Source organism: Argiope bruennichi, chromosome 4 (assembly GCF_947563725.1).
Source record: "Argiope bruennichi chromosome 4, qqArgBrue1.1, whole genome shotgun sequence".
In the NCBI taxonomy this organism is placed as follows: domain Eukaryota; kingdom Metazoa; phylum Arthropoda; class Arachnida; order Araneae; family Araneidae; genus Argiope; species Argiope bruennichi.
Genome location: NC_079154.1, coordinates 75,837,157 through 75,855,847, shown reverse-complemented (window position 1 = coordinate 75,855,847; position 18,691 = coordinate 75,837,157). Strand labels below are relative to the sequence as shown.

The window sequence follows — 18,691 nt, the reverse complement described above, 5'->3', positions numbered from 1 at the left end:
ATCTAAACTGCGCCGGATTAAACCCACCCTATAGGCAATACAAGTTTCTGTACCTCTCCATCCTCCGAAACAAAGTATTTTTTTAAACAATTAAAAAGATTATCCCTATGTGGTGAATAGCATATAAGCCAGTTAACAACTACGCTGCAGGAGCAATTGCTTTTGCATAATGGTTATGTTACTGGACTGCGAACCAAAAGGTCCCAGGTTCTATCCTCGCGCATCGCATACCGCTAATCCTATATAGGAAGTTTTTAAATTGCAAATATTTTTACACACATAAATTGGAAAACATTTTTATTGAGGGTTGACATCAATATATGTTTTCAATAGCATTAGTTTAAAATAAATTTTAGTTTCAATATAATTTTAAATAAAATGCAAAATAAATTATAAATTAATTATTTTGATGCAGTTTGTATCGTTAACTGCAAAATTTGTTAGGCAATAAATGCAATTTATATGCATTTATGTCCCCCCCGGACCATATGAGAATCTGAAAACATGTCAGTCCTTAAAATAATTTTCTAAAACTTAAACGCACTTTGAGTAAAATGTTCAGGTAAATCAAATGAAAGAACATATCAATTTATTCTAAATTCTTAAAAAAAAACAACTTATCCCCAAATTTATGGACTTGTAGGCTATTGCCGATATGATTATCTGGCATTGAGTCTAAAAAAATTTAATTAGCAGCTAAAATCTTAATTTGGCATCTTAATCTTAATTTAATTTTTGGGTTGGTAAAAAAGGAATTAAGGAATTTTCCAGCAAACAAGCAGAATTCCAGTCGGTTTTTTGACAAAAAGAAGAAAAAAAAGTTATTCATTGATTGAATGCAATTAGAAGTTCAGAGTTTTGTTCAGAGTAATGTTAAGAATGTATTCCAAGGATTTTGGTTATTAATTGATATATTAATTGAAATTGGATGAGAATGGGATTTTTTTGGCAACAAAGGCCGCTATCCTCTAATGCAAAAAGAGTTCATTCAATATATGTTAAAAAACTTCAGAGATTAATTGATATATTCCAAAAATTGCAGCATTGTCTGCCTGATTCCGAGTTATACTGCACGTTATTGGTTATTACGCAACCAATATCAAAAAGTCACAAATACCAGTTATCAATACTTTTCAAAGAGGAGTGTGATTCAAATCCTTGATACGATCTTACTGATGATATTTCGATTACAGATCTTCGATCACGATATTAAGTAACAATCGATACGATCTGTGGATTTGTTGAAAAGTGAACGAACCGGTTATTCTTGGAATTATCGTATCATTGAATTGTATATCACTGAATTTATCGGAGCGGTGACTTCACACTTTCCAGTGAAGTCACCGCTCCACTTCATGGGAGTGACCTTGACTCTCCGATATTCGCATTTGATGATGCACTATTCCATAAAGATCATTTTTAATTGCTTGTGACATGACTGCATATAATCTTTTTACTGCTGGCGCCATCTATTGGTAGAATATAGAACTAAAGTAAACATTTTAAAGAAATGACATAAATTTTTAATTCAAATTTTTCAGAAAATGGTTTACTCCAATAAAATAAATTGTTTTGAAAAAAATTAAAATTAAGAAGTAAGTTGAAATAGATAAACTAATTCAATCACACGTTACTTAAATTAGTAAATTAAGTATTAATTACAATTAATAAATTTTATATATTATACTAATTAATAATTTTTAATTGATAATATGAATGAAATAACAGATATTTGGAGCAAATATTTAAAAATAACAATAGCAAAATTATTTGTTATTCAAAAAAATCGTAAATTATGCATCTCTATGCAGGACTTGCTACATTGCTGGCCAAAATTGGCATATATTATATTTATGTTGAAATATTTATTGAAACATCGAAAAGACTTTATATTAAAGTGAAAAAAAATATTAAAAACGATAGTTAATGAATCTGATATTTTCAAGGAATTTCAAGGAATGTGAACCATTCTTTCATCATCAAAAACAAAAAATTATATAAGAAAATGTTTTAAATTTATTCAAGAAGTTATTATTTTCATTTGTCAGAGATTTATTAAATCTTTTTATTATAAATTGAATTATTTTCATTTAAAATTCCTGAATAAACTATTGAATGAGCCTCAACATGGAACTTAAGAATGAAACGTTATTTTTGATGAATCTTAACTGTTTCTTTAACGGTGACTCATCACTAATTCGAAAAATCGCAAATAAACAGTTTACTGACAAGGGTAAGAATTAAGTTGATAATTATTTATTAATATTATGGAAGAAATCGGTATTACAATCATTGAAAAGGTGAGATTTCAAATTTTCTTACTGTTTAAATAAATATAAATATTTTTAAATTTACTAATTTATGCTTAAAGTTTATCCCGGTCTATTAAATCTTCGATAACAAAGCTTTTTGACTATCTATATTTTGTTTCTCTTAATAAAACTCTATATTATAACCTTGATGTTGTATTCTACAAATGTTTTAAAATGAATTATAGTGTCTTTGATACTATCCAACCTATATATATATATCTTTTTTAAGTACTTATGCCTGCTTTGTTTTTGTTTTGACGTTTATCGATTTGTTAAAAGATTTTGAGATTAAAAGTGGTTTTAAATGAATTTTTCTTATTATGTGTGAAAATAAATTTTTAAATAACAATTTTTCTTTTGTGATAACACTCTAATTATGATGTTTTAAAAGTTTTAGTAAAGTATCTACAAACATTTATTTTTAATGCATTCGTCAGTACTTAATATACATTAAACTTTATTTTGGTTGTTAATTATATCGAAATATATGTTATAGAGCTGTGATTAAAAAATGTTTCGGTTTCTTATTTTCATATCTGGAAGAAAGCAATAATTAAATATTTGTTACTTGTTATGCACCTGAAATAATGTGTGAGTAAACTTGATCATGACTTTAAAAAATTAAGTACTCAAACCTTCTTTAATGCATTTTCACCTCAAATTCTCTGTAATTTTATTAGCTTAAAAGATTTGTTTTTATTGAATTGTTATCAGCATTTTTTTCCCATTCAGAATTGTTTATATTTTAATCTTAAATTGCATCTGTAATGATTGTCTGCTTCCATTGAATTTCATTTTAAAGTATTAATATTTCATTTTTATCCCATATATATTTGGGAGCAATTTTTTTTTAATTTGAAAATATATTAAAAGTTCTTTTTCTTTTATAATATTAAAAATATTTATGAAACTATAACATTTATGAAACTATAAATCTATAGGACGATGTCATTGGAGATCAGCGTACATCAGGACATATTACTGCACCATCCCCTGATGACTTTGATGTTGATGATTTGTACACTAAATACAAGGTAAAATTCTTGGATGTTCACAATATGAGATATGCAGTAACAAATTTTAAGATGAGCATTAAATATATAGTTCATAGTATAATGTTGGGTACTTTGAAATTATCCCTCCAACCATTTTCGTACTTTGGGATTATCCTGTCAACAATTTTTGCCAAATCTGATATTATCAGGAAACGGTAGTGCAATAGGATGGGATTGGATTGGCACATTTTCACAAGCATTGACTTTTCGACGGGATGATCCCAAAGTACTCAAATTTGTATGTAATGATATTGTGTTATCAATATGAATAATTTATTTATAAAAAGGTTTTATTTTTTTTAGGTTGATAATTATTTTTTGTTGCTATATAATTAAAATGTTTATAAAGTAAAAAAATATTATCACAAATGTTATTCATATATGTTCATACATTTATTAAGAAAAATTTAGAATTTTAAATCAGTTATAATATAGTTTTATTCACTGAATTATTTTAAAAACATTTTGTTTTTTGTATAGTTTGTGTCATTTCATCAACTAATGATCAAAATATTTTTTTTTGCGTTAAAATTATGAATATCAAAATCTTTGCTCGAATAATTAACATAATAGTGTGAGGCCAATTAGAAAATTTTTTGAATTCAAAATAAAACAGACACACATTATATGTGAGAACTCATATTTATTGAGATTTTGAAGTTGCTAATAAAATGTTCATACTGATATTGATTTTGAAATCTTTAAATTTATGACAAAAAATAATTTGATGTTTTTTGGTTGAATATCATTAACCATTACATTGTTTTTCTTTCATTGAATTGTTGCTTTGATTCAACCATATATATTTATCTAATAATACATAAGTTGCAAAACTTGTATAAACTTTTAATTTATGTGTCTGCAATTACATATAAGTATTTCCTATTTGTTTATATAATATGTGTTTTAAATTTTTATTTGAATGGAAATGAAAATCATTTAAAGCTTTTATTTAATTATTTTTTTTAAATACCTTGAAACCTTTATTTCTTTGTTTTCTTAAAATGTTTTAAAGTATTTCTGAAATACCTGAAGAATTTTGTAATTATAACATAAAATTTTTCAATGAATATACTCAGTTGACTGTAAATATGGTATTATATTTATATCCAATATTTTGTAGTCAATATATTCTTGATAGCTTAAAAAAATTCCATGAAAAGATAATTTTTTTCTTTCTTACAGCCTTAAATTTCCCAAAATTTTATGTGATAAATTTTTGTACGCAAATTTGTTTTATTTAATACTTTGAAAATTGTTTTCTGAATTTACATTTGATAACAATTTTTTTTATTTCTTTTATATGCAATAATTTATAGTATATCTTATCTGTTTATAGAAGTTACAAAGACAGTTAGAGTTTCTAGAAGTGCAGGAAGAATATATTAAAGATGAACAAAAGAATTTGAAAAAAGAATATCTTCATGCTCAGGAGGAAGTGAAAAGAATTCAAAGTGTTCCCTTGGTTATTGGACAGTTTCTTGAAGCAGTTGACCCTAATACAGGAATTGTTGGATCAACTACTGGTATGTTAACTTGTTTCACGTTAATAATATAGCCTTTTAAAATGATTTGTTCATTATTTTTCCATTATTCATACTTCATTAATAAAATCTCTGTGTAATATAACTTGGAATATGCAATTTTTTTATCCTTGTATACAAAATATTGCAAACATTAAAAAAAAAAAAAAATGCAAGCTCAAGATTTTGACGAATTTTTGCATTCCTGACTTCCCTGAATTTGAAACATACATTTTTCAATTATGATCAGCTTGATGAATGAAATTTGATATTCATTCATCATCAAATCTGTAAATGTCTATCTAAATTTGAATTAAATCTATACAGATTTATAAGGAATTAATCTATACAGATTTATAAGTTCATGCTTAAGATTATAAGTTAATACAATAATTACAAAATGAAGGCAGATAGATAAAATTTTGTACAGATGAAACTTCTACAGTAAAATATGCATCAAATTTGGAAACAATTCCTTTAAAGGATTAACTGTCTCAGTCTTTCACAAGCATGTTAGTGCACTTATTCAAAAATGCATTGAGTTAAATTTATGAAATATATTGCATGATTTTGTTGCTGCAATTGTAGCTGTGTATCTAATTTTGGTTTTAATTGATTGGGGAAAAAGCTTCCAAAAATTCATTCGGTTTTGTAGTCCTTTTGTATTAACAAAATCTCAATAATTGCGTAATCCATTGCCGTACATCACACTTTAATAGACTGTTTTCTAACTTTGTTGATCAATGGCCTTTGATTAATACACAAGGTCGTTTATTTGAGAGTATAGAAGAATGTTTTAGGAAGGTTTCCCCATATTTTTTAAAAAAAGTTTTAAGTATGAAAAAATTAATTTGCAGTTTTTCAATTGCAATTTAAGCTTGAATTAATTTGTGCTGCGGAATTTTTAGTGTATTTGTTTCTTAATGTTTGAAAAAATATTTGAATAGGATTTAGCATTGGATTATGGTGTGCTGTACACTAAAACACATTATTTTTCATGGATATTATAGTTTGCTATTTTTATCTAAATTTTCATTCTCAATCCTTTTGCAATTGAAGTAATTTTAAATTAGATCTTTAGACTTGCACGTATTAGTAATGATTGCAGTGCTATTGATAAAATTGTTTATTTATACAATTTTTAGGAATTAGAGGGAAAAGTATGTAAGATATTCATGTGTATGAAAGAATTGAATAATAATTGTTGTAAATTGCTTTTCTTATTGCAAAAGAAAAAAAAATGATTTTATTTTATTTCATGTAATTTTATTTGAAATTTACATCCTATAATAATAGTTGGTAATATTACTTAAACTCTTACAGGCTATTAATATTGATAAATAAATAGTGAAATGGAAGAATTTGCTTAAATTTTTAGATATTTTTTACTCAAAGATTTTCTCAAAGTTCATTTTCTCAATTATGTTTATGCATTAAATCTCCAAATATTGTGAAATGATTAAAAAGAATTTTATCAGTTGCTTTATTTTACATAAATTGTAAATCAAAACTATTAATATGAAAAAATTCTACTACTTAATTATGTACACTACTTTATCAGAAGTCAACAGACATCCAATTTTATGTATTCAATATTCATTATTTTTATATCAGCTAGAATGTATTTGAATCTCAATATAATGTTTTCTCCTCACACCTTCAAAATTATTTTTTTCCATCCACCAAGGAATTGATTTATACTCTTTTTTTGGAGGAGAGGGGGACTTATTCTGTAGTTTCTTTTCTAATGTAGAAATTTTTTTAAACTGATATATGAAATCTTTTCAAAAAGCTCTATGTTCTGTATAATGAAATGTGTTGCTATATAAATTAATTTACGAGATTACTACCCTTTTTATTTTATATAAAAAACTATAATGTGATCTATGTTTCTATGCTAAATTAAAAATCATGGATATTATTTTGGTTTATTTCAATGAAATTTCAAATTAAAAGATATAAAAATCAACTGTTAATGGAATTTTGACATTTTAAAATTAAAATATACTTTAGCTATTAATTTTAATAAAACAGCCATGTTGTTGCATACAATATAGATTCTGAAATCTAAATAAGAGGAAGCTCCACATTTTCCAGTATCAATTAACTCAATTTCTAAAATACTGAATATTTTTAAAAATTGGTATCAAAACTTTTGACTGTATCGTGCATATTAATAATAAATACTGTGAATATAGGAACATTTTGAATGAAATTACTATTTGCAATTTAATCACATAACTAGGATATAATATAAGAAATTACATTGCCAAACCAGAAAAGGATTCGTACTTATAACAAAAGTATAGAAGCAATTTATTTGCCAACACATAAAGATAAAGAATCTAGTATTCCTAAAGTTTTCTTGAAATTATATTTAAGATTTATATTTTTAGAAATAGGTAATATTTGTAAAAAAAATAATTTAGAAGATGCAGCTAAATAGTAGATGTGGAAAAGAAATGTTAAAGGTTTTCTGAGGTAAAGTTAAATGTTTAGTACTGAATTTTTGATTTCAAGATACAATAGTAAGTTAATATTGGATAACTTTCTTTCTTTGGTGATGTGTCATTCCTCTTCAGTAGAATATTTATTGTACTAAGCACAACTGAACTGGGCCAATTTTTTCAAAGCAGCTTAAAACATTCATTGTTTGTTACCGTTATTTGATGTACTTCAGTGTATAAAAATAATTTTCTGAAAGAGGAAAGCTATAGGCTTACGATCTAGTAGTCATAAGACATATTTCAAGATAAAATAAATTATCTTGTTTGGAAGATACTTGCCCTATTTTTATTACCTATAACAAATAATGTAGACACATGGTAAGCACGAAATTCCATTTGCTGTTAAAAATAAACACATTCACACACGCATACATGATTTTTAAAGGTCCTATTTTATTACATTTGACATATATGATTGTGTAAAGAATAAAGATATTGCTGTAATAATAAACTGTCCTATCAAATTGTAATTAAAGTTGATTATATTTTTTAAAGTGTATTATATAATAAATAGTGAATAAATGAAAAAAAAAATATGCCACATTAAAGTTTTCTGGTGTTTGGATATTATAGAATTAGAATAATAAGAATACTTATAAAAATATAATAAAAATCTTGTAAAAAAATCTGTGCTTTTGTTTTCATTGAATTTTTAAGCTACCTCTTTTGAATTGAATATTCTCAAAGAAATATTAGTTGTCTTCTGCAATCAGCTATTTGCATACATGTATACATAATCATCTATGTATTTAAAATAATTGACAAAACACGAAAGCAGTCCCTCAGCTGCAACCACTATACTGATTTGGTAAATTTTTAATTCATATGAAAGTTAATGACACATGAATATATTTTAAAAGGCTCTTACTACTCTTCATGGTTTATGAGTTTTAGAAGGGGGCAAAAACCTCCATTATTTCACTGTGCATTTTCTATGAGATAATATTTTGAGAAAATTCTTGTATCACAATCATTAAATAAAATATCTAATGTGCTAATTTTCTTTATTTTATACGAAAGATCATGATCCCCTAGGAACGTAAAAGGCTGTATGCCCCCCCCCCATTCCCATTTTTTACTTTTGAGGTATTGCAAATTTAAATTAAAAAGAGCCCAAACTTCAACAATTAGACCAATTTTACTAATTAATTTCACTTTGAAAGCATATCTAACCAGTCAGAATGCCCTATCACTAGTATGGAATTGCTATTTAAAATATTTTCTATTGTTTTGATAAGACATGTTTCATCAAAATTGGTCAAGATGATTATATTAATATCGTTAATATGATAACTGACGATGACTAGTGATAATAAGATTAATTTAATCATGTCAATCAACTTAAGCAACTTAACATTGTTAAAAAACGTTTATGATTGAATTGCCTATAATATTAAATTATTTCCTGAGATAATGTTCTTTTAGTGAAAGGAATTTATTCTTGGTAATAGTATATTATTAATTAAAATATGGTTTATTTGCTCATTTTATAATTTGTTTAATTATTTTAAATTTAATATAACTATATTTAATTAAAAAAAATTTGTATATAAGTGCATTATTTTCTGTAGTATTTTTTTTTTCAGTTTATTTTAGAACCTATAATTATTAATAATAAAGGGTTTGCTTCTGTATTTAGAGCTTGAAATATTTTATTGCAATGAATTCTTGACTACTGTTGTAATTGAAGAGTGCTGCATTGTTTGAGTTAACATTTAAATCAAATACTAATTTAAAAAAAATGTTTTTTGTAGGTTCCAATTACTATGTCCGTATACTATCTACAATTGATAGGGAATTGCTGAAACCTAGCTCCAGTGTTGCCTTACATAAACATAGTAATGCCTTAGTTGATGTTCTTCCACCTGAAGCTGACAGCAGTATATCAATGTTAAGAGCAGGTATAATTTTTTTTCCTATCAAGGATTATTCTTATGAGTTTTAATTAGAGATATTTTATGTTTCTCTGATGTTTATTTAAAGTAAGCTTGCAGTTCAGCAAAGAAAAAACTTATTGTAATTATCTTCATCTAACCATTTTATTTAAATAAATTTTAGACTTTTTTTTGTAACCATTTTATCAAAAAAAAAAAAAAAAAAAAAAAAAAAAAAAAAAAAAAAGATGAAATCAGAGAAAATTTATTTGAATTTCTTTTTGGTTTAAAAAAATTCTGAAGAAGAGTGAAATTTTATTTAAAAAGGTGATGATTATAATCTGATGAGTAGAATTTAAATCATAATGTTTAAATGTGTCAATTTTATTATCGCAAATCTTAATTTTCACTGATCCGCACTGTATATTTATATATTAACAAATGATTTGTATTATTGTAGATTTAACTTGCATATTCAAAAAAATATAAATTTGATCTAGAATTTTGTTTTTGAATCTTTAAGAGGTTTTAAAAATTATTATATATTTCCATGTTTTAAGAGATCATGAAATACACCTTCACAAATATGTTGAAGGATCACTAAAATTTATATAAAGAATTTAGAAAGAGTCCACTGAGAAAATTTGATAAAAAATTTTTAATAGACATTTTTTGACATTAAAATTATATGACATAAAATTACTTTTATGTATTTATGTATATGAAAATAATACATAAATACATAAAAGTAATTAGACCAATGCTTTGTTTACATGTACAACAATATTTAATAATTCTAAGAATTCTTATCATCAAAGCTTTATTTTGATATTACTTTATAATTTTAACAATATTTTATCGCACTAAAATTTGCACTTTTGATTTGTGTGTGATATAAGAGAAAAGTTTTCTGCTGTAAAACATACATGTCATTTTTTTTGTATAAAAATTTTTGATACTTAAAAAAAATCTTAATTAAAAAAAGAAACATAAAAGTTTAATAGCCATTTTAATTTGTTTAAAACTTCAGTGTAGTGCATTTAATTAGTAAATCTTAAATTAATGTTTTTAATTTATTGAGCTTACATGCATAAATTTCATTTATTTAATACTGAGATTTTAGATGCATTTTTCTGTGTTACTTTTTATTTTTGCAGATGAAAAATTTATAACATGTACTTTTTCAAAAACTTTATATTTAGTTTTCAAATGGTATGTTAATATTTTTACATGCTTTTTTATGTTTTAATCTAAATACACAGAAGATAGTTATTTTTTCTGATAATTGTATAGCTACATTTCTTGGAATTCCTTTCAAAGCTTTAAAATAAATTTGTTTTTGATTTCATGAAATTTTTTCTTTAGATGAAAAGCCAGATGTTAAATATGCTGATATTGGAGGATTAGACATTCAGAAACAAGAAATAAGAGAAGCCGTTGAGTTGCCTCTAACTCATTTTGAATTATATAAACAAATTGGAATTGATCCACCTCGTGGTGTGTTGATGTATGGACCACCAGGATGTGGAAAGACCATGTTAGCTAAAGCTGTAGCTCACCACACTACTGGTAAAATATTTACAGTTCTAATTGGATTTATTTTTACATTCGTTAAAAGAATTTACTTTTTAAAGAGTACATTAATATATAGCCTTTGCTATTCTCTCTAATTTGCTAATTTTATTTTGGACCTTTATAAAACTTAGATATTGAAATATAAATTTTATTAACATTTTTGCAAATCTGTTTCAATAATAATGCAATTTGTTATAGCTGCAATTAATATATATATAACATCTACTCCTTGTAGGGTTGAAAATTAGACTTAAAAGCTGTCATTTCGTTAATAATAGATCCCCCCCCCTACAGAAACTTAGATTGCATATAAAAAAGATTAAAAAAAATTTAAATAAATTTTTAATATTAGAAATTAAACAAAATGCCTGTTTATTATGTGTCATAGTGTTAATAATAGATTTTTCTCCCCCATAGAGGCTTAGATTGCATTTAAGAAATATCTTTTTTTAAAATTTTAAATAAATATTTAATGTATTGTATGAAACAAAATATCTGCATCTTTGCTCAGAAATATTAAAAAATTTGACAAAAAGTATTTAAAAACTATTTTTTCTTCATTAAATTTATATTAGTGTACAAATTTCTCTTTAGTTTGAACAATTTTTTAAGAATTTGTTTTTTGACAGTACTTTCTATACTGTCACTCACTATTTATTATTTGGTGTTACTTTAACTTTAAAAGCTGAAGTGAATTTTTTAAAAAAAAATTTACTTTGACCATTTACTTTAAGTCAAATTTCAGCTTTCTTTTTGTTATACATACACTTATTTCCTTTATTTTTTAAAATTTCCTTTATTTATTTATGTTTTTCATTTTGTTCTTAAGTAAAAGAATTTTTTTCCTTTATTTAGTTTTTTATTTTTAAACATTTTTAGATCTTTCAATATGTTTAATTTGTATGCCAGTCTTTTAATTTGAGATCTGGATAATATGATAGTATTTTTCTTTGTTATTAAATCTTTGATGATTTGACTTAATTTTGTTATATTAAAAAAATTCTGATTTGTTAAAAAATTCTTACAATGACAATATATGCTTTTATGCTTATTTTACAATCATGGACGTGCTTTAGCTTTTAGATGGTTACATTTAAATTGCTTACTATTTTTTTGTTGTAGCAATAAAAATATATTTAATAGCATATTTACTTTTTATAAAAAGTGAAAATGCTAAATATATATCATTTAGATAATTTTTCATGTCCATGATGTCATCAAGTTATTAGATATTAAAATTAGGCTATTTAATTGTCTTATATGTTCTTTTCATCGTGCATATGAATTTTATGCATTGAGATCAGTCCCATAACATTATATCACTATTAAAACATAAATGTCCAGTTTATCTTACTAATACTGTAATTTCATTTGTTTATCTTTTCTATAAGTCACACAAATATTAAATAGAATCCTTCTTTAGCTTTCAATAATGGGGGGAAAAATTGATCTAATATTTGATGAAGCAATCACAATGGTTTGAATTTTAGGACAACAATGTAATCATTGCTGAAAATTATGCATTGAAATAAAATGAGTTATTTTAAGAAATTGATAAAATTCAGGAAAAATTTGCCAAACTTTTAAATTAGCATTAAATTATTAAAAAGAAATTTTCAAGCAATTTAAAATTTATTCTTGTAGTAGTATTTTTGTTAGTTATGGTAGAAAAATTCTCCAGTTTAATTTGTAATAAGTAAAATTTTAATGAAAATTTATAAAAGATTGTTCCAAAGTGCACATTTTCTCTTTCCAAATTATATTTGGGAAAAATTTGGCAGATCTTAGTCATACAGTCCAGCTTGTAGAACACTGGTACACACACTTATGAACACTAATCTTTATTATTAGTAAATATGTATCTAAATTACTTTTGTTTTGGTTACTAAAATTTATAATGTAAGTACTTTAAAGTTATAAATCTATGAGTATTTGTGTGGCTATCATTGACTTTTTATATATAAAAATTTGACTGATAAACAATTTTAGCTTTATATTATTATTTTTATTTATTTGTGAGATGTTTCTGTTCTTATTAACTACATATTAATTCGAACTAATCTTAATTTTTACATTTAATTCTTTTTTTTTTATCAATTTGTAGTGAATAAAAAAGAATAAGTTAGACTAACCTTTTAAACTTTATTAAGTATTTTAATATTTAGTTATCTATTTACATTTTGGTGTTTTTAACAAAATAAAAAACTGAAATTTTTTTAATTATAATTTTTCTTTAACTTTTGCATTTCTAGACCTGTAATTCATAATGTTGTCTAACTATAAGACATGCCTTGAATTCCAGTTTGTTTAAATTATCCATTTTCATTGTATATTATACTTTTTACTTTCACTATTATTTTTATTTGAAAGAAGTGATATTTTGTTTTCTTGATTACGATTACACAATTGAGATTTATTATATTTTTGATTACTTGCTGAGACATAAATTCCTCACTTTTAATATTGATAAGAATAGCTGTAATACTAAATATGTGTGAATATAATGAAATATCTTATTAAAAATGCCTATTGTTAATTATTTCATACTTGTTTCATATTGAAAAAAGTGCATCAATAGTTGAAAATGCAGTTAGAATGCAAGATTGCATTGTATTCAACATCAATACTTTTTAGCAAAGTACTTTTAGCAATTCCTTTGTATAGTGTTTCTAATGCTCTTATTAATTTTCTTAGAGTTCTGTCATTTTACTTTTGCACTTATGGAACATTTTTATCTAAATTATTATTATTATTTAATTTAGCTGCTTTTATCAGAGTCGTTGGATCTGAGTTTGTACAGAAATATCTTGGTGAAGGTCCTCGAATGGTGAGGGATGTCTTCCGACTTGCTAGAGAAAATGCACCCGCTATAATATTTATTGATGAAATTGATGCTATTGCTACCAAGCGTTTTGATGCTCAAACTGGAGGTAATTGTGAAAATTCATCTCATATTCTTGATTTTTTTTTATATTTGCAAAGCATGCTTTAAGACCATATTTATAACAGTATATATTAATTAGTCTTGAATAATTATATTAGAATAATTCAGAATGGTCTGATGGGAAGCTATGTAATATATAAGCTGCTTTATTCAAATAGATTATAAGGAAAAAATTTTTTCATACATTTGGTGACTTTGAAAACAATCCCAGAAACATTCTCTGATTTTATATATTATGTCATGTAGAAACTGTTCCTAATTTTACATGGATATCTAAAATTTAATCTATTTTTAAGTTAGTCATAGTTAAAGGTACTGATCTAAGTAATTTATTTAAATTTTTGTTTTTACAGCTGATAGAGAGGTTCAGCGTATTCTTTTGGAGCTCTTAAATCAAATGGATGGCTTCGATCAAACTACAAATGTGAAGGTATGGTTTATTATATCTCTCTCAGTTGTTTATGATGAATGCATAATGTATAAAAAAATAACAATGACTGATGCAATATGCAGTATTATCTCCCCTCCACCTTTTATAATTTTCAAGGGACTAAATGAATAATGATGAAATTTAAGTTTGAATCATGGGAAACCACCTATTAAAATAAAATTGCTCTGGAAATTTGAAGGCACCAACAAAAAGTGTTGTAAACAATGGAAAAAACTTTAAGGGGAGAATATAAATTCAGAGTAATGCTGTATATTATTTCCAGAATATATTTTTGTGAAGTTTACAAAGAAATTAATTAAAGCACTTTTATTCATGTCATATCTAAGCTGTGTAATATGATTTTATCAAAGAACTTGTATAATTGAAATATTAATTAATTTGAAAATAGTTTTTATCACCCATTTCATTTTATCCCATCCATACCATCCAGCCTCATTGCATTTTTCATTGGTTATGGGAATTTATTCTTAAATTTTATTGTAAAGAAGAGGCTAATTGCAAGAATTCTTCTTTTTTTATAATAGCATTTGAGTGTAAGTTTTATTTTTTTCCATTTTTATATTCATTTTTGATAATTAAGATTTATATATGCCGTTTTCTGATTAGTTAACAAATTGATTGAAACATTTGAATTATTTAATTTCTTTCTGCCAACTGATTGCATAAAGATAAAATTTATTTTCATATTTAAATATGCTTATATCACTTGCTAGTTTCTAATTAATGCATTATTTTGCTATGGAATTTGCTAATAATGTCTTTTATTTTTTCTTAATAATTGTGAATGATTTTTTTTCTTTTGTTTCTTATTATAAACAATGATTGAAATTTTGCAATGAAATAATTTTTTAATGATCTATGAAAATGCTGAAATCAAATAGAAAATAATGCATAATTCAAGTAACAAATTAAAGCTTATTATCAGCAATTTAGAGAATGAAGTTCTTTCTTTGATCACATGGTTAAGTAATGTGTTGAAATTTTAGTAAATTACATTAAATTATGTGGAGTGTTTGCTGAATACTTTTTTCTTTTATTCCATCAGAATTCAAATCATGTGCTTACTAATAAAAATTTGAGTAAAGAGTAAGTAAATTTGAGTAAAGTAAAACTTATGCCAAATGATTGCCATTATTTTAATATTATATAATTATTATATCATTTATTCATACTACTTACCAAGTATATGATGAATTTTCACTGTAGATTATAATAAAGAACACATTTTTGTATTAAAGAGCTTTTTAAAAAGATGCTGATTTTTTTAAACAAATCTGGAAGCATATAATATCTTTGTCTTTTATTTCAAAATCTTATTTCAAGTTTATATTCTGTTTAAGATGATAAATCAGACATGTATGTTTTTTTTTTTTTTTTTTTTTTGATATAGTTCTATGTGTTTAAAATTTTCCATCTGAATGTTATATATGAATGCCATGAAATGTGTGTATAAAATAAATAATTAATTTTCTTAGAAATATTATCTTATTATTTATTCCATATCTAAAATATAATAGAAAATTGCTGAGATGTATTTTTTTAAAAAGTGAATATTTGTAGGTGTTTTATTAAAGTAAGTGTAATAAAGTATCTTAGAAGGATGACTGAGAATCTCTAGTATTGAATAATGGTGTACTGAACTAAAATAATGAGATATTGAGATTTTTTAAATTTTAATTTAACTCTTGATTTTTTTTATTATATTTATATAGGTAATAATGGCAACTAACAGAGCTGATACTTTGGATCCTGCTTTGCTACGGCCTGGTCGTTTGGATCGTAAAATTGAATTTCCACTACCCGATCGACGTCAGAAACGATTAATTTTCTCAACAATCACTACTAGTATGAATTTGAGTGATGAAGTTGATTTGGAAGATTATGTAGCTCGTCCTGATAGAATATCTGGTGCTGACATAAATGCAATTTGCCAGGAGGTGAGAAGATTTTTTTAGTGATTTGTTTAACCTTTTTTTAAGACGTTGCTGTTGTTTGAGTTCATAAATATTATTACAAAAAGTTTTTTTCATAGCATTTTGCATGTATCTTTTATTTAAAATTTATTTTTATTTTTAGATTATTGAAACTAATGAAAAATTTCATTAAATTCATGATACTTAATAAAACAGTTATTTTTAATATGTATATTGCTTTCATCTTTGCTGTATTGAAAATAATTATAAATGAATTTTGTGAACCATAATGAAAAGATATGCAAAATTCTGTGTTGGACTGTAGAGCTGTTTTATTGAAAATAGTTATCAATATCAGGTCCAGAATTCTTTTTATTCCCATGCTCATGTTATACTTATGAAAGATTATTGGTTATTTTTATGTAGGTTATTTAGATGTTACCAAGATTATGGGATATTTTTCATGTCATGTTGTTTTATGTAGAGCAGAGTAGGTTTTAGGAATTCAAAAGAGCATATTAGCAATACATTTACAGTTTTTTAAACACTTAGAATATTCATTATTTTTACTATGTTAAGCATTTTTATGAAATTTTAATGCTGACAAATAAAAGACAGTATATCATCTTTAGATAGTGAAGGCTATAGACATCAGTTTTTGTATAGCCTGGAAAAAATTAGGTCCCCTTGTTTCATTAGTGGTAGTAGAACTGGGTTTATTTTTAAAAATTTTGCAACATTAAAAAAAGAATTTATTTTAAATGTGTGGGTTAAGTGAATTTTTCAAAACTGTATGTGCTATTTTAGATCTGTTATTTTTTTAATCCATGGGCCAGCTTCAGTATTATATTAAGGTTATTCCTATTTAATGGACAAATTGTTTATTTCATCAATAATTTCACTCAAATGTAAAATAATCTAATCTATTATTATATTGGTTTTATTTGTTTCTAGGCTGGAATGCACGCTGTCAGGGAAAACAGATATGTTGTTCTTGCGAAAGACTTTGAAAAAGGCTATAAAAATAATATTAAGAAAGATGAATCAGAACATGAGTTTTATAAATAAGCATTTTAAGAACATTTGTGTATTTTCATTCTACTTCTAGTTGTGTTATGACTAAAAATAAAATTTTTATTAAAAGAAGTTGTGCTGCAGATTTTCTGACATCCAGTCATTATTTAAAAACTATTCATATGCGTGTAGTTCAGCTCCATAAATTAATACTTATTTAGTACTTCATGATATTTTCTCATATCTTTTTTTTAATAAGACAAAATCTCTCTCTCTCTCAAAAAAAAGGGGGGGGGAAGAGAAACCAAAACTGTTTTACATCAATACATAGTATCTGGATCCTGAAATAATTAATAAATAGTTACTATTTAATGAAGAATTAATGAAACAAAATCTACACTGATATAAATAATTAATATCATAATCATAAAAACCATAGTTTATGGAGGATTGAACTACATAACTTAGTAATTGAAAATTAAATCTTGTTCTTGGGTAATAGAAAATACAAACCCATTACGAAGAGCACATGCACCTACCCCCTTATACAGAAGTTCAAACTATCATCAGCATTGGGGCCTGAAAAACTATATCAGATTATTAGATTATTGAACATAATGATGATGTGATTAGAGTGAGAACCTGCTGGTAAACTACTCCCCCCCCCACTTCCTATATATGATGTCTCTTCTTGAAAATTAAACTTTACTTTTTAACGCAGCCAAATTGATAACAGTGCTTTATGTTATTTTAAGTACCACATTTGCATTTTCAAAAAAAAAAAAAAAACTTTACCAATAATGATTTGAAATATTGTAAGAATTGTGTGTTGATTATACTTGGATGAGATTCCTGAAAAATCTTTTCCTCTTTCCCCAATCAACCCATAACTTTTTTTCTGAATATATGTAGCTCTCATGGTTAAAATAATTTGATATTTTTTGTTGACAAATAATGATAGTTATTTTTTAACCTTTTTATTAATGTGAAAATATAATAAATAAAAACAGGCATACCTTTCTTCTGAAAATTAGTACTTTTATAAAATCTTAAATTTCAAAAATGTTTAATGAAAGTCAGATATTTTTTGTACATTTCATGAGAAATGAATATAAAAATAAATTTGGATATAAATAAATCTTAGATTATAATCTTTGTAACAATTACTAAGATATAAGCTTCTATTTTATAAATGTAAACTTGCTTTTTTTGGGGGGGGGGGACTTACCTTTGAGCTTTTAAAGAGGTCAGTTCATGTTCACAAATTTTATATCAAATGTACCACACCAATTTTAAAAATGCAGTCTATTTATTGCTTTAAAAAAATTCTTAGCAATTCATTATAGCATTAGAGTGATAGCATACACTGTAATGCTTTGACTTAGCCACATAAATTGAATTCTTATTTGATTTGATTGGTTTAAAAAATATTTTTATGAAAAGAAAGGAAAATATTAAAGGTTCCTGAATATTGGAATGAATGCATCATGTAAAGGTGACTAGTGATTTTAGCAAGTTCATTT

At 24.8% G+C, this 18,691-nt stretch overlaps 1 protein-coding gene across 1 annotated transcript; it reads left to right on the top strand.

Moving 5' to 3' along the window:
• The first annotated feature begins 2,180 nt into the window (after positions 1–2,180).
• LOC129966977 (26S proteasome regulatory subunit 6B) lies at positions 2,181–17,300 on the top strand. The gene is made up of 9 exons (XM_056081600.1): positions 2,181–2,300; positions 3,254–3,346; positions 4,707–4,893; positions 9,152–9,298; positions 10,637–10,840; positions 13,609–13,776; positions 14,144–14,220; positions 15,954–16,178; positions 17,109–17,300. Exons 1-9 carry the CDS (start codon positions 2,268–2,270, stop codon positions 17,220–17,222), a joined length of 1,248 nt encoding a protein of 415 aa, XP_055937575.1. The 5' UTR covers positions 2,181–2,267; the 3' UTR covers positions 17,223–17,300.
• The last annotated feature ends 1,391 nt before the right edge of the window (positions 17,301–18,691 follow it).